Source organism: Globicephala melas, chromosome 2 (genome assembly GCF_963455315.2).
Source record: "Globicephala melas chromosome 2, mGloMel1.2, whole genome shotgun sequence".
Classification (NCBI taxonomy): domain Eukaryota; kingdom Metazoa; phylum Chordata; class Mammalia; order Artiodactyla; family Delphinidae; genus Globicephala; species Globicephala melas.
The window spans coordinates 37,006,339-37,030,501 of record NC_083315.2 but is presented as its reverse complement, the minus strand read 5'-3'; the positions used below and the strand labels follow the sequence as shown (position 1 = coordinate 37,030,501).

General features: G+C 46.4%; 1 protein-coding gene across 1 annotated transcript; it reads left to right on the top strand.

Moving 5' to 3' along the window:
- Positions 1 to 2,000: 2,000 nt before the first annotated feature.
- Positions 2,001 to 23,165, top strand: VPS33B (VPS33B late endosome and lysosome associated). The gene is made up of 23 exons (XM_030878607.3): positions 2,001 to 2,403; positions 5,855 to 5,935; positions 6,316 to 6,377; positions 7,828 to 7,877; positions 8,073 to 8,140; positions 12,955 to 13,000; positions 14,098 to 14,192; positions 14,490 to 14,594; positions 14,995 to 15,091; positions 15,316 to 15,393; positions 15,738 to 15,811; positions 16,113 to 16,199; positions 16,363 to 16,453; positions 16,668 to 16,742; positions 16,991 to 17,055; positions 17,177 to 17,231; positions 18,147 to 18,193; positions 18,783 to 18,915; positions 19,537 to 19,610; positions 20,102 to 20,203; positions 20,358 to 20,433; positions 20,536 to 20,652; positions 20,947 to 23,165. Exons 1-23 carry the CDS (start codon positions 2,308 to 2,310, stop codon positions 21,024 to 21,026), a joined length of 1,854 nt encoding a protein of 617 aa, XP_030734467.1. The 5' UTR covers positions 2,001 to 2,307; the 3' UTR covers positions 21,027 to 23,165.
- Positions 23,166 to 24,163: the final 998 nt, after the last annotated feature.

Sequence of the window (24,163 nt, the reverse complement as noted above, 5' to 3'; positions counted from 1 at the left end):
CTATGCTGACTGTGTGTCTCAGATCCTAACCCACTGTCATTGAGGTGTTTGGGAAAATTGTCCCTTCTCCCCGGCCCCCCACTGCCCCATCCCAAGCAGGGAGGCTGGACAGGCGAATGGGGACTCACTCAGCCTGTGTTCCATTGGGTGGGGGTCATAGGACTCCATGGTGCCCTATCCCCAGGCAGTCCTGTTTCATGACACAACAAAGGACTTTGACATCACACTGGATGAGGTGGAGATTTGGGGGGGCAGGTGTAGCATCTGGTGGAGGAGGCAACAGATAACAAGACTGTTCAAGCTGGAATAAAAGCAACTGTGGGTGAAATGGGCACCTCACAGCAACTTGGGGCCAAACTCAAGAGGCTGGCAAACTGTACGACAGAAGGGACTTAAATCCCTGCAAACTGGAGGGTGTATATATCACTCATCTGTGAAGGGCAGCTTCTACCTTTCTGTGCAGCTGAGATTTGATCTAAGGGGAGGGGGTGAGAGGAAGCTCAGTAAAAAATATTAAACAAGCTCTTGAAGCCCAGTGTGAGCATAAAAGTTTTGGGTTTTTTTTTTGCTTAATCTTCTATTATAGAAGTTTTCAAACATTCGAAAGTAGAATATTGTAGTGCAATGAACCCCTGTGTACCCATCACCCAGCTTCAACATTTAACAAATGGCCAATCTTTCTTCATTGCCCCACAGCTCCCTTTGGCTTATTTTAAAGCAAATCCCAGACATCATATTATTTCATCTGTAAGTACTTCAGTCTGTGTCTCAAAGAGATAGGGGCTCCTTTTTAACATAGACATATAAGCCATTACTATACCTTGAAAGTTTTAGGAATTCCTTATTATCAGCTAATATCCTAATAATATTCTGGTTGATTTCTTTGAATTAGGATCCAAACAAAGTCCACACATTGCAATATTGCATTGTGTTATGTCCCAGAAGTCTTTTATTCTAAAGTAGTTTCCCCTTCCACTTTCTTCTCATTGTCATTTGACAGGTTATTTGACCCATATAATTTTCTGCTTTTTACACATGGTTGATTTTATCCTTGTGATGTCTTTTATCGTGTTTCCACTACCCTCTGTATTTCCTATGAACTGGTAATTAGATCCTGAGGCTTGATCAGGTTTAACATGTGCTTCCCATGCATCTCACCAGGAGATGATGATGTGATGTCACTATTGATTAGTGAGTTCAGGTATTGTCAGCCGGATCTGTCCATTATAATGTCTCTCATAAGCTTTTTTTTTTTAACAAGGTAAATATAGATCTTTACCATCACCCCTGAAAATTCCCTAATTTTCTTCCCAATTTTCATCCCCAAAGTCAATCACTTTTCTGAAATTTTTCACTATAGTTTTTCCTGTTCGAGAACCTGATATAAATGGCATACAGATGCCACTCTCGTGTCTGGCTTCTTTCATTTATTCAGTTATTTTTATTGTATGAATATGCCACAGTTTATTTCCCCATTTTCCCACGAAGTGCATTAATGAGCCAAAACTCCGTATTGAAAGGTCACAGCTGGCGAGACTTGGCTTCCATTGGCTACTAACGCGTTCCTCTTCTCTCCCCTCACACCCGCCCCGCATCTCCACGCGTCTGGCCTCCCGCAGTTCGGAAGCGAGAGAGCTCCCAGCCTGCAGCTAAATTTGTGGAGTAGATTTGATTGACAGCCCAGATCCTCAGTGATCAATGCCCTCCGGATTCCGAGTTGGTTTCGCCGATTTCACCAAGTTCTGAAAATCGAGCAAGTGCCCATCGCTTGCTTGGGTGAGCTAGGAGAATTGGGTGTACCCTTCAAAGTTAGTTTAAGGTATAATTCTTTTATCACAGGAACACTCGCCTCCGGTCAGGAATGAAACTGAACCTTGACGCGTTGCCTCACGTTTTCAAATGTCCCTTCCAGGACGCCGTCCTTTTCCGGGTACGCTGAGCGCTGGTAGAGTGCACGGGACTTCCGGGAGGTCTAGGAAGTCGTCCCTCTCTTTGGCAGGAGGCGGGTACCTCTGCAGGTGTAGACCCAGGTCCTGCGGACCGGCAGAGTGGACCGGGAGGGGTGGGGTGGGACAAAGTGGCTGCAAGCCTGAGGCGAGGTCCCCCGAGGCTGCGGCTGTCCGGCCAGGAGGTGGCCATTCATTCCTCCATTGTGGCTGAGGAGCGAGGGCCCCTTCGGGGGCTCTTTCGAAGTCCGTGCCTTTACCTGAAGGAGAGCCATCCTGCGCTTAACCTGGGGTGCTGCCGGCCTTCTCAGAGCGGAGGGCGTCCCCCTTCTTCCACCCTGCGGCCCAGGTGACCGCTGCCATGGCTTTTCCCCATCGTCCGGATGCCCCAGAGCTGCCTGACTTCTCCATGCTCAAGAGGCTGGCCCGAGACCAGCTCATCTATCTGCTGGAGCAGGTCAGTGCCTGCCACGCTGGGGGCCTTACTGTATGAGCAGCACTCACTGGATGCATAGTTCTTTCTTACCGAGCTCCCTTGGTCTTGCTCTTGGCCCTTGGTATTGTCCTTGGAGCTTCAGTGGCAGGTCCAAAATGAAGCACTCAGGGAGGGAAACTTGGGACGATCTGGCCAGAGAGTTAATGGAAATTCCCCCCCCCCTTTTTTTCATACAGACAAGGGAGACACCACTAGTGCCAAGCATCACTGGGGATGGAAAGATGGTTAAGACAACTTTGTCCTTAGGGTTCTTACGTTCCAGTGGGAGCAGTATGAAACACAAATTACCACACACAGGGTATCATGTGGTGAACGAGTGATAGCTAGGGTGCCTGAAACAATCATTTGTAGCTGGAGTGATCTAGGAGTTTCAAGGGGCTGGAGTGTGAAGATGAGCATATTTTCCTTGGAGATGGGAGAGGATGTTCCGTGCAGATGGACTGGTAGGAGCAAAGTTGAGGAACCAGGGAAGGACAGGCATGTAATACAGAGAAGAGAGAGATGAGAAGTTACACAATAGGCATTAGGCAGCTACTGAAAAATTTTCCCCAATATGTGACATGAAACAATACTTGAAGATGATTCTAACAGCCATTGTGAAGTTGGATAAATGGGCAAAACAAGAAGGCCAGTGAGGAGACCATAGATCAGACTGAAGTAATAAAGGCCCACACAAAATTAGTGGCAGTGGAAATGAAAGGAATTGATGGGTTTTTTTTTGAGTCAAAGACATTGATTGGTCATAAAGGTTAAGGGAGAAGCAAAGCTGAGTTTGACATTTTTAACTTGAGCTAATAAGAAAATAATGCTATTACTGTAATTTTAATGGATTACATATATAGTCTTTTGTTTAACGTTCATATTCTCCACTAGATTTGAAGGTCCTTGAGGACAGGGACATACCTATTTTGTTCCACATGTATACCTAGTGAGTACCTAGCTTAGAGTCAGGCACTTAGCATGTGCTTAATAAATATTTGTTGCATGAACATTGAATAGAAATGAGAAAAAGAATTAGAAAGAGGAACAGTTTTGGTGGGGGAAGTTGAATTGTTTGGATTTGGATAGGATGAAGTTAAGATGCTAGGAGGAAATACTCCTTGTAACATCAGAAGATAGAAAGGTAGAATTGCAGCTAGAGTAAAGATGGAGACTTGGGAGAACCTCAGGGGATGTGGGACCATATTTTATTTCTCTGTAATATGTCCTGTAGTGGTAGCACAATGATTGGCACATGAAAGACACCCAACAGATGTCTGAGGAATTGAAAAGAGATGCTAGTTAGAACCACTAGTTCTGGTGAGATCCCCATGAAAGAGAGTAAATGAGACCAAGGATAGAAACTTGTAAATAGAATGACCTGAGGAAAAGCTGCCCACAAGGATGACTTAACGTGGCCAGAGTGGATTTCTGTGCAGTAATGTCCTCTTCAAACTAACTTCCTCTGACTTAATTCTTATTAATGGGCACTGCTATTCAGGCTTGAAACCTCAGAATCATCTTTGACTCTTCTTCCCTCCTCACACTTAACTAAACCAGTTGCTGAGTCCTGTGGATATTTATTTCCTTACACCTGACTTTTTTTTTTTTTTTTTTGTGGTACGTGGGCCTCTCACTGTTGTGGCCTCTCCCGTTGCGGAGCACAGGCTCCGGATGCGCAGGCTCAGTGGCCATGGCTCACGGGCCCAGCCGCTCCGCGGCATGTGGGATCTTCCCGGACCGGGGCACGAACCCGTGTCCCCTGCATTGGCAGGCGGACTCTCAACCACTGCGCCACCAGGGAAGCCCTACACCTGACTTTTTAAATGGTGATTATAAAATAACACTAACAAATTCTAGAAAATGCAGAAGATAAAGTGTAAAGAAAAAAAAATCACAACCCTACTATCACATACAAGCAGTGTTAACACTGTTAATTTTTTTCAAGTATTTTTAAAAATTCGATTACACGTTCCAGTATCTCTTAATAAACCTATTTTTGTTCACATCACCACCAGCCTAAATCAGGTCCTCATTCATTACCACAGGCTTGGGCTGCTTGTTTGTCTTTTGTTTTCTTGCCAAACCCCGCGGCATGCCGTGCATCCCCGACCAGGGATCGAACCCTCACCCCCTGCAGTGGAAGCGCAGAGTCTTAACCACTGGACTGCCAGGGAAGTCCTTGGGCTGCTTGGACTGTTGCATTAACCACATAAGTGTAGTCCTTATCTCTAGTTTCTCATGTCTCCAATCCATTTTACCCACAGTTCCCAGATTTACCTAATGAAAATTCCCAGCTGATTGGATGCTTCAGTGTACAAAAGCTTTCTATTTTTCCTTGTTCCATAGAGGATCAACACCAAACTCCCTAACTTGGCATTTGGGACCCTTCATGCTCTAATTCCTGTCAAAGATTTCAGTCTTGTTTCACACCATTCCCCTACATCAAGATTTCTCGACCTTGGTGCTATGGACATTTTGGGCTGCTTGATTCTTTGTGGTGGGACTGTCCTGTGCATTGTAGGATATTTAGCAGCATCCCTAACCTCTACCCACTAGATGCCCGTAACACCCCCTGCCCCAAGGTGGACAATCCAAAATGTCTCCAGACTTTACCAAATGTCCCCTGGGGGGCAAAATCAGCCCTGGTTGAGGACCACTGCCTTACCTATCAGGCAAACTGAATTGCTTGTTCTGCCCTTACCATTCAGCCTGTTCTCTTTTCCTGGCCTTTGCTAGATTGCCATCTCAATCTATCACTGCCAACATCCTACCCATTTGTCAAAGCCTAGTTGAGAGGAAGCTTTCAACGACTTCCCCCTCTCTTCTGCTCAGTGTGACCTCTCCTTCCTCTGGACAGATGAAAGGGCAGCATCAGGAGTGATGAAGCGGGAACCAGAAGACAGGGATTTGGCGTGAGAGAGTGGGTGTGAGGGTGAGGACTGCCCTGGGTTAAGTTTTCCGCCTTGAACATAGGTTATTTTTGTAATTAGAAGAAAAATGCCATTTAAAGAGATATTTGGCAGTTAGTTGAGGGGCTGGAGGATACACGGTGTGGTTTTGTTTTGTTTGGCTTCGTTCAGCAGGAAATCGATTGGGTTATCAGGAGACAGTGGAAGAGGTGGTGGAGTAGAGGAGCAATGATGTAGAACAAGGTCACAGGCGAGCAGGAGGGTTGAGTGACAAGGACTTAACCTTAGAAAGAAGGTGAAATATCTTTCCACTGGTACAGAAAATGAGAAGACAAAATAGGTGAATATGTAGAGAAATGTCAGCTGTGGATATAGGCAATAAATAAGGTGCTGGGGTAGATGAGGTCTAGTGCCCTTCCAACTCAGAGACTGTGCTTCTATTAAATGGATGGCTGGATGAGCTGTCAGCCGAGGGAGCTTGTGTGACCTGAGAGTAACCCAAGATACTGTGTCTCCTTCAGCTTCCAGGAAAAAAGGACTTGTTTATTGAGGCAGATCTCATGAGCCCGTTGGATCGAATCGCCAATGTCTCCATCCTAAAGGTACCTGCCCCTTTCCCCACGTGGATCAGGCCCTTCTTTCCTATTAAGCAGTTTTTCTTTTGATGAACAGTATATATTACTGAAGAGTGACTACCCTTATAGGGTAAATAGGGGATGGCAGAGTTACAGTAAATAGGGGATGGCAGAGTTACGGTGACAAGGGGGATTGATACTCTTTGTATTGTTTTTGAATTGTTTTATTTTGGGGTTTTCTATTGACAGTTTGAGGAAGGTTCAGTGGGATGGTTGTCAGGGAGGTACTTTGACTGCTAGAATTAGTATAAATAGGAGGGAGCCTTCCAGAAGACCCCTGTCATTGTATCGGGCTTTGGGTTTCCAAGCACACTTATATCCATTGTTTTGTTGGATTCTCTCTGTAGCAACATGAAGTAGACAAGCTGTACAAAGTGGAGAACAAGCCAGCCTTCAGCTCCAGTGAACAGTGAGTGTCTGGGAGACTCTGTCTCGGCTCCAAGCTGGAGGAGGTCCCTACACATTGGCCTTTGATTGGTCCTTGGCCGAGATCTAGCACCATGATGTTTGTGACATGGTTCGCTTCCCTCCTCTTTTACAAATTCATCCTTAGGTTATGCTTTAGCCTCTTAATTGGTCTCCCTTTCTGCGGTTTCTCCCTCCCTTGTCCTCATCTCTCTTTAACCCAATCTACCATCTCTAACCAGATTGATTAATCTTTCAAAAATATTTTCATTGGGCTCTCCTGAAGAGCCTTCAAGGCTTCCCTTACTTACCGAGTGAGGTCCTCATTGTTCGTCATAGATTCCAAGGCCGCCTCCAGGGAGGCCTCTCACCCCCTTTCCTGCCTGGTCTCTTTCATGTCCCCACTATTCAGCTCGCACTTTTGCGTGCTTCCAGGCTCTGCACACGTACCTCCGTGTTTTTGGCCACTCCACCCACTCTGCCTGAAATTCTCTCCTCTCCTCACTGTTCTTGCGACAAATATCCAGCCTTCAGAATCCAGCCCCACCTCCTCCACGCAGCTCTCAGTTGCCATTCCAGGGTGATTTTCTCCTCCTCTAGATTTGCATGGGGTTCAGTGTTTGTCCTGTTCACCTGGTACACAGTCACATCCTGCCTGTTGTCTGGTGTTTGTTTTTATTTTTAATACTTCTCAACTTAAGTAATGTACACCCTCCCTTAGAGGAAATAATTCTCCTAGATACATGGAGAATACATCCATGAACCCCAGTTTGAAGAACACTATTTTATATACTTTCTTGTATTGTTTTTTAACACTTGATTGTTAATGTACTCCATACATATGTGCATCTTATTTTGCCCAATAGACTGTAAATTATTTGAGAGCAGGAACTCCTGGGTCCACCATAAGGCCAATAAGTGCCCCCAACCCACCACGATATACCTGTTTTATCGAGGGGAGTCTTGTGTGTGTGTGTGTGTGTGTGTGTGTGTGTGTGTTTAAACTCTTAATTATATACTCATATTTTTTTAAAAAATTTATTTATTTATTTGGTTGCACCAGGTCTTAGTTGCGGGAGGTGGGCTTCTTAGTTGCAGCAGGCGGGCTCCTTAGCTGCGGCTCCAGGGCTCCTTAGTTTTGGCTCGCCGGCTCCTTAGTTGTGGCATGCTAACTCTTAGTTGTAGCATGCATGTGGGATCTAGTTCCCTGACCAGGGATTGAACCTGGGCCCCCTGCATTGGGAGCGCAGAGTCTTATCCACTGCACCACCAGGGAAGTCCTGGGTCCTGTGTGTTTGGTATGTGGTGAGCCAAAAGAGCTGGCAGGGCTTTGGCTGGGGTGAGAACTGTAGCAAATGGTGAAAGAGTTGGCATTGTTTAAGTTTCTTCTAAGCTGCTATCACCAACTTCATGATTTTTCTTCACTGAGGTTTTTTCCCCCTTCTCTCCCATAGATTATGCTTCTTGGTCAGACCTCGCATCAAGAATATGCGGTACATTGCCAGTGAGTGTGCCATGGTGTTCATTATAACTAAGACCTGGGAAAGGGTGGGAAGGTCTAAGGACCCTGACCATAAGAACCCTTTAATAAGAAAAGAATTGTTTGGGTAGGCCATACTCCTCGTAGAGGCTCTCTGCTTCCTTGCTTCTAGTCTAACAAAGGTCCATGGCTTTTGAGTTGCATCCTTTCTGTCTGTAGATCTTGTCAATGCTGACAAAATGGCTGGCCGAACTCGAAAATACAAAGTGATCTTCAGTCCTCAGAAGGTGAGTTTGGACCCTGGTGGAAATGACATCGGGTAGAACAGGATTGGGGACTAGGAAGGGGTAAGGCCAACACTATATAGCTGTATCTCCCTCAAAGCAAATTATAGGTGACTGAGCAAAATACCTGTCACCGTCTTTTTATTAAGGTAGCAGAGAGTCTGTCATCAAATTGCCCCGAATATAGATTGTACAGTTGTGAGAGATGTCCTCTACATAGATTTCTTTAAGTGAAAAGATTGACATTTTTGAAGTAGAACCTGCTATGTATCCCTTCTAACACCAATTCCTATATAGTAATGGTGCACAATGTTATGGCTTTTCAATGACTTTCTCCCTATATCCCTTTAATAACAAACACAATAAATCTTCACCCCCCACCGCCCCATGCTCATCGAAGGCATGTGGCTGGGCTGCCCTTGGGTTATCAGAACCATACCAGTGTACTTTGGAAGAGGTTTTTCTTACATAGCGTGCAGTAAAATGGTCTCTAAGCTTGGAGCAGCTGAGGGAACTGAAGCCCACAGTCACATAGTGAATTAACATAGCCAGGCTAGGTTTCTTCCATCTTTACCTCAATAATTGCAGTAAGTGTTAGGTGATCTGTCATAGTATCTCCGTTTCTCAATTCCATCAAGCTCCCCTGTCATCCTCACATCAACGGGGTGCATTGTAGGTACATCCTCAACCTGATTGATTGGGAGGAATGATGTACCAGGTCTATACATTGCCCGTCGTAGGACTATACAGTTATACCAAGTAGTGCATGCCACACTTAGAGCAGGTAGAAATTAAAGTTGAAAGGACAGGGATTTATTCCTTTGCAATTTTCCCAAGAAAATTCTAAAGAAAATAGAAGCAGTAGGTAAGACTAAAGACACTGAAGCCAAACTGTCTGGCTGTGAATCCATGCTTTAGCACCTATTACCTGTGTGATCTTGGATAAGTTACTTAACTGCTCTGTGTCTCAGTTTTCTCATCTATAAAATGGAGTTGATAATAGTACTTATCTCTTTTAAATGAGGTGACTTTCAGTTTCTATTAAGAAGTCTAGAGGAATCATAGGCTTATATTGTTTTCTCATCATTTAAAAGGAATAAGAGGAAAGAACCAATGATCTTCCTTTGAAGATCATTTGAAGATTGATAGCACAGTCTTACAGCTATTAATCCTGTTTAGGAATACAAATATATCAAGTGTAGCATTATTACCAGGGCAAGAAAATTATTGAGTAAAATAACCGATCAGAATTAGAGGTTACTTTTGAATGTTATTAAAGGAGCTATAGCAGTAATCTCTAGTTTTTGGAGTCTTACAAAACCCTGTTTTTCAAATTATACTTCCAAGGACAGATTTGTTTAAACAGGGAATAGAACAAATTGGTAACAGTTTCAAATAATGCTACAAGCCTCCATATCACACAGAAAAAAGAAAATTGATATTTTTATGAATTTTTTTCTTTCTAACACCCTATCTAATCAAATTTTTTGACCTAATTTTCCATTACAGGACAGTGTCTTCCTTAGTTGCTGTAGGGAAGAGGAATTTTCTCTCTCTTCCTGAGACTCCCTTTGTTAATTATGAAGATTGGCAGTTTTCAAACTGGGCTATGGAGTTCCATTAGTTAGCATTAAAAGTAGCCCTGTAGGGACTTCCCTGGTAGCGCAGTGGTTAAGAATCCACCTGCCAATGCAGGGGACACGGGTTCGAGTCCTGGTTCGGGAAGATCCCACATGCTGTGGAGCAGCTAAGCCCGTGCACCACAACTACTGAGCCTGCATTCCACAGTCCGTGAGCCAAAACTACTGAAGCCCGTGTGATACAGCTACTGAAGCCCAGGCGCCTAGAGCCCATGCTCCACAACAAGAGAAGCCACCGCAATGAGAATCCTGCGCACCGCAATGAAGAGTAGCCACTGCTCTCCACAACTAGAGAAAGCCTGCGCACAGCAACGAAGACCCAACACAGCCAAGAATAAATTAATAAAATTAATTAATTAATTTTAAAAAAATTAAAAAAAAAAAGTAGCCCTGTAGGATTTCAGTTTTACTGACATAAGTGAATGAGGGATGAATAGGGCTCTTCTGTGTAACCATAAAATAAGGAGCACATAGCATTAATCTTCCACACCTCATAGAATTATGAGGATCAAGACAGGTAATGCTTTTATTTTTTATTTATTTACTTTTCAATTTTTTTTTTTTTTTTGACTGCGTTGGGTCTTCATTGCTCCATGCTGGCTTTCTCTACTTACGGCAAGCGGGGGCTACTCTTCATTTCAGCGCTCGGGCTTCTCATTGTGGTGGCTTCTAGTTGCGGAGCATAGGCTCTAGGCGTGCAGGCTTCAGTAGTTGTGGCACACAGGTTCAGTAGTTGTGGCTCTCGGGCTCTAGAGCACAGGCTCAGTAGTTGTGGCACACAGGCTTAGTTGCTCCACGGCATGTGGGATCTTCTTGGACCAGGGATTGAACCCGGGTCCCTTGCATTGGCAGGCGGATTCTTAACCACTGCACCACCAGGGAAGTCCCTCTTTAAAAAAAAGTTTATTTATTTAGTTGGCTGCTCCGGGTCTTAGTTGCAGCATGCAGGATCTTTAGTTGCGGCCTGTGGGGTCTTAGTTGGGGCATGCATGTAGGATCCAGTTCCCCGACCAGGGCTTGAACCCGGGCCCCCTGCATTGGGAGCACAGAGTCTCAACCACTGGACCGCCAGGGGAGTCCCAATGGCACAGTCTTACAGCTATTTATCCTGTTTAGGAATACAAATACATCAAGTATAACATTATTACTAGGGCAAGAAAATTATTGTGTAAAATAACCAATCAAAATTACAGGATACTTTTGAATATTATTAAAAGAGCTATAGCAGTAATTTCTAGTTTTTGGAGTCTTACAAGAACCTTTTTTTTCAAATTATACTTCCAAGGACAGACTTGTTTAAATAGGGAATAGAACAAGTTGGTAACAGTTTCAAATAATGCTACAAGCCTCTATATCACACAGAAAAAGAAAATTGATATTTTCATGAATTTTTTCTTTCTAACACCCTATCTGATCAAGTCCTTTGACCTAATTTTCCATCATAGGATGATGTCTTCCTTAGTAGCTGTAGGGAAGAGGAAATCTGTCTCTCGTCCTGAGACTCCCTTTGTTAACTATGAAGATTGGCAGTTTTCAAACTGGGCTATGGAATTCAATTAGTTAGCATTAAAAGTAGGTCCATAGGGACTTCCCTGGTGGTCCAGTGGTTAAGACTCCTTGCTTCCCCTGCAGGGAATGCAGGTTCGATCCCTGGTTGGGGAACTAAGATCCCCATGAGCCACGCAGCATGGCCAAAAAAACATAAAATAAAAAATAGAAAATAATTTACAAAAAATAAAAAAGGAGGACAAGTCACTGGCCTTTCCCCATCTAAGAGCGGAGGCTCACCTGTGTTCTTGGCCCCATCCCTGCCTGCTTTCTCCACTCTCTTGCTTCATCAAGTAGACTCTTATATCTTCAACCATATTTATCCCTTCTAAACAGTTCTCTTTCCTCATCTCTTGTCCCTGACAGCGACTCTCCCTTAATGTGTGGCCAGACTGAAGAATTATCTGCTGCCACTTTTTTTTTTTGCTGTACACGGGCCTCTCACTGTTGTGGCCTCTCCCGTTGCGGAGCACAGGCTCCGGACGCGCAGGCTCAGCAGCCATGGCTCATGGGCCCAGCCGCTCCGTGGCATGTGGGATCTTCCTGGACCGGGGCACGGACCCATGTCCCCTGCCTCAGCAGGTGGACTCTCAACCACTGTGCCACCAGGGAAGCCCCCACCTTCACCTTTTAATCTAGTCGCCTAAGATCTCCATTGTCAAATCCAGTGATGTCTATGTCATGCTCTTCCTACTTAACTTCTCTGGCATTTGAGACTGTTGCCCATTCTTCATTGAAACTCTGCCTTTAGAGGTACTATTTAGGGGTGCTGTTTTCTCCTAGTATCACCTCTCTATGTATTCTTTCTCGGTCTTCTCTGCCCGGTCTTGGACTGTGCACCCTTTTAATTTTGGTTCCCTAGAGTCCTGTCCTAAGCTCTCTTCTCTCTGTATGTTCTTTTGGACAAGCTATCCACTTTAAGTGCAGTGTATGTGCCTTTAGCCCCCAAGACTGTCTGTCCAGACCTCCCTCGGTGTCTGCAGAGGTCCCATGGACATGTCCTAACCAGAACTCCATCCCTGCTCTCTCCACACCATTGCTTTTTACCTACACCTGCTCCTCCTCCTCTGTTTCTATAGCACTGTCATGCCCTGCTTCCCGTCACTGCTGGCAGGACCCACCCTTCCCTGACAGCTGAATACTTTCTCCTTTGTAAAGCTTTTCTAGTCAATCAGGGAGAAAAAAAGCAGTTGACTTAATAAGTGAATGAAATGGCTGAAAAGGAAACAAAGTGTTGGGCCAGTGATTCCAGTGGTCCTTTCTAGATCTAAGAGTCTGGGTTCTTTTGTCTTTTTCACTGGGTTCAATAAGTGTGGTCCTTGGGCTTCCCTGGTGGAGCAGTGGTTGGGAGTCCACCTGCCGATGCAGGGGACACGGGTTTGTGCCCCTGTCCGGGAGGATCCCACATGCCGCGGAGCGGCTGGGCCTGTGAGCCATGGCCGTTGAGCCTGCGCGTCCGGAGCCTGTGCTCCGCAACGGAACAGGCCACGACAGTGGGAGGACCGCGTACCGCAAAAAAAAAAAAAAAAAAAGAATAAGTGTGGTCCTCATCAGTGACCACAGAGGAACTCCAGAGAAATGGAAAGAGTGGAGAAGGGGGTTACTAATCAGCTTCCCTTTCTCTTTCAGTTTTATGCGTGTGAGATGGTGCTTGAGGAAGAGGGCATCTATGGAGGTGAGAGGAGACGGATAAGAGTGGAGAGGGGGAGGACGTGTGGAAGAAGGCCGTGATGGTTGTTCCCCGTACCCATCTCCTCCTTTTCCCTGCCTTATTCCTGTTGGCCTGGCAGGAGGAGAGGGTACTGAGAATGGGAAGGAAGACCCCAAATTAGAATACTAGTGGGGCTATAGTTGAAAATCACCGATGCTGTCTTCTTACCTCCCAAGACTCCCACAAGCAAAACTCGTGCCTTCCCTCCTGTGTGCATTCCTCACTCCATCCTCCGTGCAACACAAACCCGGTCGCCATCCTCCCTACTGGAAATCCTGCAGTGGCTCAGAATAAAGCCCAGGATCCTCAGCATGGCCTCCTGTGCCTCTACAGTCTGGCCCCTTCCTGGCCCTTTAGCCTCCTCACGTGCCACTCCTCTCTCCTGACTCACTACCCTCCAGCCATGGGGACTTCACACACCAGTTCTTGTTGCCTAGAATATTCCTCACCCTACAGCTTTTTGCCTACCCAAATCATACTCAAATTCTAAGCCAAATGTCTCTTCTTCAGGGAAGTCTTTCCTGTGCCTGTAGTTGGGGTTAGATCCCTGAAATATTTGTGCTCATAGGTTGCTGTTTTACTCCTTTGGAGCATATAACTGTAGTTAGATTTGTCTGGTGTGTACTCTCTCACTACCTTGTCAGCTCCAGAAGTCAGGAGCATGTCCATTCTGTTTACCACCATGTCCCCAGTATTTAGCCTAGCACCATACATATGTGGCTCTCCGTCAGTATTTGTCCAATAATGCATAAATGAAGGAGTGTTTCATCAGCACTTTTGGTCCACACTCTAATGAAAACACACCACTGAGTTCCCACTGTATTACAGGCTGTTACGTACATGTCTCCTTTCCTTATCAGCCTGTGAGCCCCTTCCGGGCAGAGATTGTATCTTATTCACCTCTGAGCATCCCGTGCTCAGTGCAATGCCTGGCGTGTGGCAGGCACTCAGGCACTGGCACTGGCACTGGCACTGGCGTGTGCACGGCTGTAGTGGAGCTTCCCTCTTAATGTGGAGCCACGTGCCTTCGGCAGGGAGGCTGATGCTGTCTGTACCCACAGATGTGAGCTGTGACGAATGGGCCTTCTCTTTGTTGCCTCTTGATGTGGATCTGTTGAGCATGGAACTACCAGAATTTTTCAGGGACTACTTCCTGGTAAATGCAGGGCCCTTGGGTCTTGGCATCAAGGAGTCGGGACAGACATGGGGTCCTGTGGGCTAGAAATATGGATTCAACCTTCATCCAACTCATAATTTATCATGAGTGATAGTAATTTGGAGACGGAATACCACTGCTTGAGGTTCATGGGGCTTCCATTGGGGCCAATGAAAATGGACTTTCGCAAGTGTTGCCCAGACCCTGCCTTTCTGCTCAGGGCTTCTAGGCCTATCCACTTTCCAGATGGATCTGTTGGGTTGATCCATATCTTTGTGGTCCATGTGGTCCCTGCAGGAAGGAGATCAATGTTGGATCAACACTGTGGCACAGGCCTTGCACCTCCTCAGCACGCTCTATGGACCCTTCCCTAACTGCTATGGAATTGGCAGATGTGCTAAGGTGAGCAGTTCTGTGTCCTGATAGCCGCTATTCACTTGTTTTCTAACCACCAAGGATTGTTCATGGGCATCTGGGGTGTGAGGTATATTCTTTACCTTGCTTTCATTGCTCCAGAGTAGGTCCCCAGAGGGGAGAACTTGTGTGGCTAAGAGAATGGCAAGGGCCCAGGACCTCTAGGTAGCATCCCTAAATCTTTGGGGGCGGAGAGACTCCTTCACTGGTGTGGGGCAGGATGGGGAGGAGTAGGAACAGGTGGGAGTAGCAGAGGTAATATCGTTAATAATTAGCTCCTCTCTTGGGGTCAAGGAGAAGGATCACATGGAAAGGGGTTGGGTTCTGTAGGTGTGGGGCTGCACAAGGGACCTGGACATAAGATTGCGAATGTCTTGGGCCCTGACAGATGTCACATGAATTGTGGAGGAAACTGGAAGAGGAGGAGGATGGTGAAACCAAGGGCCGAAGGCCAGAAATTGGACATGTCTTTCTCCTGGACAGAGGTGAAGTATGCTCAGCACTCCTCTCACCTGTCGACCCTAGAAGATACGGGAATATGGGAAACATGGTGGCACAGCTGGGATCCTCAAGTTGAGGCTGTGAATGCCAGCGTTGACTGGGGGCGTGGGCACTTGGGCCCCATGGAAGGCACTTGAGCGGATACTGAGCAAACTGGGTGGGAGGCTGCATCGAGGAAGACCCTCACGGTCGGGGATCTCGGTTTCAGACGTGGACTTTGTGACGGCACTTTGCTCCCAGGTGGTTTACGAGGGTCTGGTGGATGACACCTTCCGCGTCAAGTGTGGTAAGTGGCATCTTAGCGAGACGGAGGGGTCCTCAGCTCCTGGAGCTTCCCACGGTGCGGGTGCAGGACTTGTGGGAGAGACCCAGGCTTGGAGTGAACTGCTGCCTTCCAAATAGTTTGGGGGAACGTTTAAATCTTTATTTCTTTTTTTTGGGCGACACTCCGTGGGGGATCTTAGTTCCTTGACCAGGGATGGAACCTGGGCCCCTGGCATTGGAAGCTCAGAGTCCTAACCACTGGACCACTAGGGAAGTCCCTGGGGGACCTTTAATGGCAGTTCCGGAAAGAAAGGGGAAGGAAGGACTCATCAGAGATCCTCATAGCTGTTTCCTCTGCTCTCAAAGGGAGTGTCGACTTTGGCCCAGAAGTCACATCCTCTGACAAGAGTCTGAAGGTGCTGCTCAACGCCGAGGACAAGGTGAGCACATGGGTGCCGGCAGAGGATTTCCCCAGGGCCACTGCCACCATGAGGCTGTGGGCCCCAGCACTGGGAGGAGAGGCCGAGTCCCCAGGACAGAGGGGCACCCAGCCAGTTAAGAGCACAACCCAGAGCACATAGCAGGGATTTGACATGTCCTTACTGATACCAGCTCAGCTTTCTTTGTACTTCTGCTAGAATAGCTGAGCACCCTCCCTGTGCCGTTGTTACCCTGATGAGACAGGAAGGAACGAGGTATGCGTCTGTATAGTAATTTGTTCCGGTCTCATTCTCCTTGCAGGTGTTTAATGAGATTCGTAACGAGCACTTCTCCAATGTCTTTGGCTTCTTGAGCCAGAAGGCCCGGAACCTGCAGGCCCAGTATGACGTGAGGCTCCCAGCCCGGGTCCTCTGTCTGTTTCCCCAGTGGCTCCCCAGGCTGCTGCCCTTTGGCTCCCCTTCTGATGCTACAGTGGGTGGGAACTGAGGGAGGGTAGTGTTTGCTCACATCTGAGGGCAGAGGGACTGACCTCATGGGAATGTCCCCACAGCGCCGAAGAGGCATGGACATAAAGCAGATGAAGAACTTCGTGTCCCAGGAGCTCAAGGGACTGAAGCAGGAGCACCGCCTGCTGAGTCTCCGTAGGTTTCAGCTTGAGGGTAGGGCAAGGGGAACCCTGCAGAGGAGATCTGGGAGGAGATCCCTGTTCATTTGGAAAATAGTGCTCTTCTTTGGTCTAAAGTGTGAAGAAGTGCTCCTGCACTTTGCCTTAAGAGGTCCTTATTCTTCTGGACAATAAAGAGGCATTCTTCCAGAACCAGGAATATGTCAGCTCCCCTTTTGTCCTGTCTGCAGATATCGGGGCCTGTGAATCCATCATGAAGAAGAAAACCAAGCAGGACTTCCAGGAGCTCATCAAGACTGAGCATGGTGACTTGGCTACTTCTCCTGCTTCTGCTTCCGTGGCTCCCAGTCCCAGCCCGCCCTGAAAAGATGCTCTCTGGCTCTTTCCAGCTGACGCTGGCTGTGTGGAATGTTGGTTCCTGCTAGAAGCCCTGGGGGCCCCTTAACCCACCCGAAGGATGAAGAAAGAGATGGGGAGACAAGACGCCCATTAGCATAGATGGCAACAGCTGAGCAGCTCCCCCAGTAACAGGCTCTCCTCTGATTATTTGCAGCGCTGCTGGAGGGCTTCAGCATCCGTGAGAGCACCAACTACATTGAAGAGCACATAGACCGGCAGGTGAGGCGGGAAGGGGGGAGATATTGGGAACAGCGTTTAGAGGTGGGGCTCAAGCGGAAGCAAGAGAAGAGAGTGTGTGTTATGAAACTTGAATTCTCCTTGACTCTTTCTTCCTGTGCAGGTGTCACCCATAGAAAGCCTTCGCCTCATGTGCCTTTTGTCCATCACTGAGAACGGTGAGCCCCAGGGACCAAAGACGCCAGATTGAAAAGCTGTACCTTAAGGATAGTTCCCTGTAATCTCGTGGATTCTTTCCCCTGTAAAATAAAGCAGCTTTTGTTTTGGGTGGAACATCCCCAGGTCATAAGGTAATTTATTGTTCCGGCCCTAAACAGGACCACATCCACCCTCCCCAACGCCCCCGGCACACGGCCTGTCCCATCGTAGGATTGCAAAGGGGTAGAGCCGAACGGCATTTCTCTCATCATTCCATCTGGCCTCCTACCCGCAACAAGATTTCATAATCAAGATACAGTCCAGGAAAAACCAATTTCATAAACATTTTAAAAGCTCAGATTCTGCAACCTTTCCTGGCAACTTGTTTTGAATGTTGAAGTCTTCCAGTTGGCAAATATTCTTTAAGGTTGCTTTCTACCCAAAGACGTTATTTGCTTATTCTAAATCCCCTTTATTGTAGTTGGAAGTCCATTTCTTCTTACCTCTGTGGAGAAAAACATCTAAGGCTGCACTTTGGGAACTCATTTGAACACTTTTCCTATTCCCCACTAGCTGTTGAGCAGTTCCCCAGAAAACTGGCCCATAGCCAGAGAGAAATGCACGGGAAGGCCCTTGTCCTCCCTCCTGGCGCATCCCACCCCCCACTACGGATTAGATTAGCTTTTGTTTTGGTGTCCCTTCCTCGGGGCTCTTCCTTGGAACTCTCAGATCCAGGCTATATCTTTCAAAAAGCAAGCTTAAATTTAGGAGTCAATTTAGAATCAACTGCATAGGATGCAAGGTTAACGTTATGTACTGACTCCTTCCTTCTGACTAGGGTTTTTTTTTGGTGGGGGGACGAGGGTTGGTTTGTTGGTTTGTACACTTTAGGGCACCTCAACTGGCTCATGAACCTTTATCTTCCTTACCCTCAGGTTTGATCCCCAAGGATTACCGATCCCTGAAAACCCAGTATCTGCAGGTAAGGCCAGGAGACTGTGTTCTTGAGGGAACTTGGTGGAGGGAGGTCATTGGACATTTTCGAAAGAGGCAAAAGAAGAAATGGTCCCTTTCCTGTCCCCATCACCCTCCTGTTCCCATGCAGCCTCCCTCTCAGAGGTTGTGGGGATGGTCACCTTTCAGCACGCAGAGACCCTTCCCACTACCCTTGTTTCACTCTCCTCCCCTCTTATGTGGCCAATGCGGGGGGAATTTGAACAATTCAGCTGTTGGACCCAGTGGTGAGTTCTTACTCCTGGATTCTCCCTTTATTTAGCACCTTGCGAGGCGTCAATACACCTTTCCTTCCAGGTCCTTCTCAAGTCCTACCTCCTCTGTGAAGCCTTCCCCACCTCCTTACATCGACAGCTTTCTGTGCTCTTTAATTGTTCCGTGCTGCTTTTATTCTTTGTTTGGCATTTGGTGATTTCTGATATGAAAATCTTCCCCACAAACAAGTGTGCGCTGCTCAGGACACAGAGCACATAATCCTCTCCCCCACCTCTATATCACCTAACAGTGCTAGGCCCTTGGTGAACGCTCGGTAGAGAGCTGAATTGCATTTTCTTCAGAGCTATGGCCCCGAGCACCTGCTAACCTTCTCCAATCTGCGGCGAGCTGGGCTCCTAACGGAGCAGGCCCCGGGGGACACCCTCACAGCTGTGGAGAGTAAAGTGAGCAAGCTGGTGACGGACAAGGCTGCAGGTGAGCAGGGAGTACAGGTAACCCCTTTCACCCTCTTCGGCTGTTGTTGCCTGTTCTCTCAATAGGCAGAGCACCCTGGTGGGGAGAGAATGAGCTGGGGAAGGAGAAAGTGATTCCTTACTGTTACTGTCCTTACTGCCACTACTTCTGCTTGTAAGAGCAGCTTCCAGTTATTGAACACTGACGTGCTAAGCCTTTTAGATACACTTTCTCATTTAATCCTCGCAAAGTTTCCGTGTGGTAAGTTTTATTATCTCCATTTTACACATGAGGAAACCGAGGCTTAGGGAGGTTAAGTGACTTCTTCAGGGCCCCTTAGTAAGTCAGATTTAACTCCAAAGGCCGTACACTTAACCAGTAAACTAGGATCACCCTGTAGATTGCATTTAGTAGAGGGCTGGTACCCTGTAGGAGGAGGAAGACTGCGGGTGGGAGAAGGGTGGTGATTGTCTTAATCAGTTCCAGGGAACTGTAGGTGAACGGCTTTGAAGGGGATCTTCAGATGTGATAGGTCCTGCTATTTGAGAAGAGGGGGTCCTGTCATTTCCTGAGTGGTATCACCTGTGGCAGCATCATTAATCCATAAACCTTAGATGAAACCAGCACAGATTTCTTTCCCAGGAAAGATTACTGATGCCTTCAGTTCTCTGGCCAAGAGGAGCAATTTCCGCGCCATCAGCAAGAAGCTGAATTTGGTATGTAGAACAGGGGTGGACAAGGGAGGCAGTGGGGTCAGTCCTTTGTGAAGTACTTTGAACCCACAAAAACCTCTCTGTCATTTTGTTTTTATAAAGATCCTTTTGTGTGGTAGCATTATAGCATGAGCTTAATAATGAGACAAGACACAAAGGTTCATTCATTTAATGAACACGTAACTCACACCTACCAATGTCAGAGAATACACTAAGTGCCGCTTCAGTGACAGACATGTCCCATGTCGCTGAAGGGTCAGAAGGGGTCCCTCTTTCCAGCGAGCATGGAAACTCATTCAAGAGAATCAGCAGGCACTGAACAGCTTTCATCTTTGGTTATGGATTCTTTTTTTTTTTTCCTCCAAGGCTATTGCTGGTTCTTACTTTAGTTGAAGTAAGAACTGTTCTTAGGGGTATGCCACTTTTCTCTGACCCTGTAAAGGACTGGAAGGCTCAGTGGTCACTTGCCTCATACAGTCCCCTTTGCCCTCTAGATCCCACGTGTGGATGGCGAGTATGATCTGAAAGTGCCACGTGACATGGCGTATGTGTTCAGTGGTGCTTACGTGCCCCTCAGCTGCCGAATCATCGAGCAGGTGAGAACGAGTGGCTTGCTCCTGTTCATATTTCATGCTCTCTGCTTTCTCTTAGTCCCTGGCCTGGCCCAACTTTTAACTACCTGAGTGACTAGCAAGAAATATGACAGTCTGGCTGCTGCTAGACTTGAAACTAGCGCTTGTGCCTTCCCAGGTGCTGGAGCGGCAAAGCTGGCAGGGCCTGGATGAAGTCGTGCGGCTTCTCAACTGCAGTGAGCTGGCATTCACAGGTGCGTGGCCTTGCCCAGTGGGGGCGGGGTGAAACGAGAGGAGGGCCGGATGCATCATCCAGTAGTGCCGGTGAAGAGCTGAGTCTGGTCTGGTCTTTGCAGACATGACCAAGGAAGACAAGGCTTCCAGTGAGTCCCTGCGCCTCATCTTGGTGGTGTTCTTGGGTGGTTGCACATTCTCTGAGATCTCAGCCCTCCGGTTCCTGGGCAGAGAGAAAGGTGAGATCAGGCTTCCGTGGGATCTGGGGAACAAAGGGCAGCCCTCAGGAAGGCTTCTTTACTGGCCTCTGGGTACTACTTGCTGCCATCTTGCTGTGGGCTGAATAGCAGGAAGCCCAGTTCCACCAAGCATGGCAAGTTGCTGTGCCCCGGAGCATGGCACGGACGCATCTATGACTATAAACTGGTGCTCTGACCCACCCAGGGCCGTGGAACTGGAGGGGCTTTACATGGCTGGTGTTAGGGGCTTAAATCTGCCCTCAGTCATGTATGGTGTTGCTTTTGACTCCTTAGGGTACAGGTTCATTTTTCTGACGACAGCAGTCACCAACAGCGTTCGCCTTATGGAGGCCATGAGTGAGGTGAAAGCCTGAACTTTTCCCGGCCAGTGTTGATGTCTCCCTGGACATGTTCCGCAGTGGGAAGCAGGAGTTTGAACCCAACTGCTAATAAAATGTCTACCAACTATGCTCCTAACAGCTGGGGAGCAGGGAACTTATTTGAATTTAGAGAACATATCTGAGGAGAGAGTTCACTTCCTGCCCCCAGGATATTTCTTTTTTGTTTATGAAGTACAGCCCATGCTGATGAGATAAGGAGGAAGAGGATCTTTTGCTAAATCCTGTTTGAGTATCATTGTAAATAAACCCTCTACTCTCAATGTATCAATATTATGTTTAGTTCTAGACAGGCACTTCCATGTTTACTGGTGAAGCAGAGGGGGCTTTACATAGGGACTTCGTGTATTCTACGGCCTGGACTGGGTAGTAGCTCTGGGCCTGGTCTGGTTCTTCCTTGAAACTTGCACTGTACTGGACTTTCCTCAACCATAAAATGAGGATTAGTTAGATGATCAGTACCAGTTAGATGATTGCACCCTTCCAATTCTAAAATTCTGTGAGTCATTACACTTTAGAAAAAATGAGCTTGCTATGGTTTTAACTTAAGGAGTCGCTTGAATTTTAAGCCTTTTGTTTCTTATTGCAGAATGAAAGATTATGTCCCTTGTTAGAGCAATTTCAGGCATTGGCAAACTGTGCTCCTATAAAGGTTACCAGTGCCCTCCTAAGTGCTGATTCTAGTGACCTTTCTTTCCCTTTACCCTTTAAAAATTGTGAACACTAACCACATCTATTAGTGGTCGTCTTCTAAGTTGATCTCACTGATGATCCCCTTTACCTTCTTGTAATTCTCATATTTAGCTTCCATGACACACTTCTTTGTCCTCCTGCATTCTCCTAGGCTGCACTTCCATCTCCTTTGGTTCCTCTCTCTGTGTATCCTCCTTTGTTGCATCTCCTGTCTCTGTCCTTTATTGTTATCCATCCCAAACTTTTGTCTCACTGCTGAGATTCACGCGATTATTTACAACCTGGTCGTTCCATGGGCAGTTCACACTCAGCATGTCTAAAATAAACTCTCACACTGAACCTCGTGTCCCCACTTGGGATCCCTAAATCTGCTCCTCTTCCTCTGTTTCCTTAATTGACATCCTCATCATCTACCCAAGTTTTGTTCATGCAAGAAATTATATCCTTGGGACTTCCCTGGTGGTCCAGTGGTTAAGACTCCGTGCTCCCAATGCAGGGGACCCGAGTTCAATCCCTGGTCAGGGAACTGGATCCCACATGCATGCCACAACTGAGAGTTCGAATGCCACAACTAAAGATCCCACATGCGGCAACAAAGATCCTACGTGCTGCTACTAAGACCCAGTGCAGCCAAATAAATAAATAAAATTTTAAAAATTAAAAGAAAAAAAAGAAATTATATCTTTGACCTCAGATTTTTTTCTTTTTATCCCCCACATTCAGCTGGTCCCCTTACCCATTATTTCTAAATGCTTCTGGTTCATCTTCTCACCATCCCCATGGCAGAGGTACTTGTTTTTGGCCTGGGCTTTTGCAAAACTGTCCCTCCCAAGCTCTGCCTCCTATCTGTTGCCCAATCCACAGTGCTGCCACGTCTTTTTTTTTTTTAATTGGGGTATAGTTGTTTTACAATGTTGTCTTAGTTTCTACTGTACAGCGGAGTTCCCTGTGCTATACATCAGGTTCTCATTAGTTGCCTATTTTATACATATTAGTGTATATATGTCAGTCCCGATCTCTCAATTCATCCCACCCTCGGTGTCCATACGTTTTTTCTCTACATCTGTGTCTCTATTTCTGCCTTGCATGCCACTTCTTAAAATAAAGATCCAAACCTGTGGTGCTGGATCATCAAAAGTATTCTTTCCATAGGAGAATGATAATGCTGTGAGTGCAAATTCCAAGGAAAATGCAGTACCTCAAGTATCTAGCTAGAATCTTGACAGTGCTACGTCAAGCTAGTGTGCAAGATCAAAGACACTGCTGACAGGGCTGTTAGTTTGTAGAAAGAATATTTGGCAGTCAGAAAAAGTTCTATGCCCAAATGAATAAACAGTGGCAGTGCATTCTAGAACAGTGCTGTTCACTAGAAATATAAAATGGTCCTTTTTAATACACATTACAGAGTGTTTTACATGCTGAGTATATGCTCTGAATTGTTATCTTCCAACGGTTCTATGATCGTTGACCGCGGGATCTTTGTTAGCTTCAGAATTACAGTGTAAAGCACATTATAGCAAAATCGTCTTATGTCTGGATACTTACAACCGTGGCCCTGGAAACCTGTCTGAAGATCACAAGTTTTTGAAGCTTTCTGGAAAACTCTCAGGTTAATCAACAAAGAGCGCAAGTAAATTTAAAAAGTGGTGCCTGCAGGCCACATACTAGTGGTGCAGATGTTTGGCACGCGCTGCTCATGAGTTAAAGGATGTTGAAAGCACCAATGAAGTTTTTCCAAAAGTGAGAAAAACACGGTCCGGAAGGTGAAGCAAACAGGCATCCTTTACTTTTCCTTCATGGAAAAGACAAATGAAGAGAATTCACAGAAGTTACAGTTGACCAATACACATGGGGAAAATGTGCAATTTCAGCTATAATCAAGCAAGTATGAATCAAACAAGGAAATGCCACTTTGCCTAGCAAAGTGGTTTTAAAGGACAGTAGTACTCCATACTGCTGAGGGTGAGGAGGGTACTCTTCCTTGGTGGTGAGGGCAAATTAATAAATACAGCCTGTCTGGAGAGGGAGCATAAAGTAATTACACTTCTAGGAACCAACCCTAAGAAAACAATGCAAAATGCCAAGTTTTAGGTATGAAGACATTTATTTGTACAAAGTACAACCTAAATATCCATCGATGGCAAAGTAGTTGAATTATGAATCTACACACCAATATATTACACAACCATGAAAAAAGGAAAAAGTGATATATAAGCATTAAGGCATGTAGCAAGGATACAAAAGTACTTTGTCGATTTTGAGTTTTTCAATTTTTATATAACAATTATATAAATCCAGGTAATTTGAAAGAAAACCACGATCCAGGTAATTTCCATTCATTTACCGGTCGTTACTTGGGCAAGTCACTCAGACATTTTTGAGACAGTTCCCTTTGTAGAATGGCGATAATACCTAGCGGG